At 43.7% G+C, this 1,026-nt stretch overlaps 1 protein-coding gene across 1 annotated transcript in view; it reads left to right on the plus strand.

Moving 5' to 3' along the window:
• Positions 1-1,026, plus strand: part of ATP9A (ATPase phospholipid transporting 9A (putative)) — a 130,255-nt gene that overhangs the window by 44,588 nt on the left and 84,641 nt on the right. Inside the window, exon 8 of the mRNA XM_007938425.1 lies at positions 60-140. Within this exon, the coding sequence (XP_007936616.1) occupies positions 60-140 (81 nt within the window). The remainder of the gene's footprint in view (positions 1-59; positions 141-1,026) is intronic.

Below are 1,026 nucleotides of genomic sequence, written 5' to 3' on the forward strand. Positions count from 1 at the left end.
ACATGTTTAATCATAAACTGGCTCTGTTTTAACTCCAAAATATTAATTCTGTTGGACAGGATCTGCTTCCAATTCGATCGTATGTGTACGCGGAGGAGCCAAATATCGACATTCACAACTTTGTGGGAACTTTTACCAGGGTGAGTACACGTGTCTGAATGTAGAGTCCTGCCTTAATGTAGGATGCATGTCTCTGGTCGAGGCCTGTGGGGAAGTGTGGGTAGTTCTTTGTGAGGACACAACTGTGTGCCATGCCAGGTAGGAGTCGGGCTCCCTCGTGAAGGCCCTGCCTTGAAGGCTGGTCTGTTGTTTCTCAGTGAGGCTGACACAGTGGGGTTTCTTCCAGCCTCAGAGCAGCTGTAATTACCTGCAACCCAGAGCCAAGTGTCGTTATAATCTGCGTTAACGCTGATGTCTGAAAGCACCTGCTCTCTCTCTCCTTCGAGTAGGTCCTTATCCTCTCTCTCCACAACTCCTAGTGCTGTTGTAATGTCCATTTATGGTATTGTGAATATGTATGTATCATAACACATTTGCCAGTTCAGCAGTTTTCACGCGTACAGTGACATTGACGACGTTCATTGTGTAGTACGGCCATCACCACTTTCCTTTTCCGGATTCTTCCACCACCCTTAGCAGAAGCTCAGTGCCCCTGGAGCAGTAACTCTCTTTTTCCCCCGTCCCTCCCACCCCTGATAACCACCAATGACCTTTGTTCTCTTTATATTTGCTTATTTTGTGTAAGTGTGATCGTTCAATATTTGTCCTTTAGTGACTGATGTATTTCACTCAGCCTCATGTTTTCAAGGTTGATCTGTGTTGTAGCCTGTATCACCACTGCTAGAAATATTAAGCCCCCTCTGGCTTTTCAGAAAGGAAGTTAAAATTGAATTCAGATCACTTTAGGAATATGAGACAGTTACTTTGTAGGACCCCAATGAAATTGTTGATTTTTCTTTTTCTAAAATAATACTTTATTGTGCTTTTGGTGAAAGTTGACATAGTAAGTTAGGTCCCTGTTTAACA

The sequence above is a fragment of the Orycteropus afer genome, unplaced genomic scaffold (assembly GCF_000298275.1).
Source record: "Orycteropus afer afer isolate SDZICR_OR568_19922 unplaced genomic scaffold, OryAfe1.0 scaffold00049, whole genome shotgun sequence".
Taxonomy (NCBI): Eukaryota; Metazoa; Chordata; class Mammalia; order Tubulidentata; family Orycteropodidae; genus Orycteropus; species Orycteropus afer.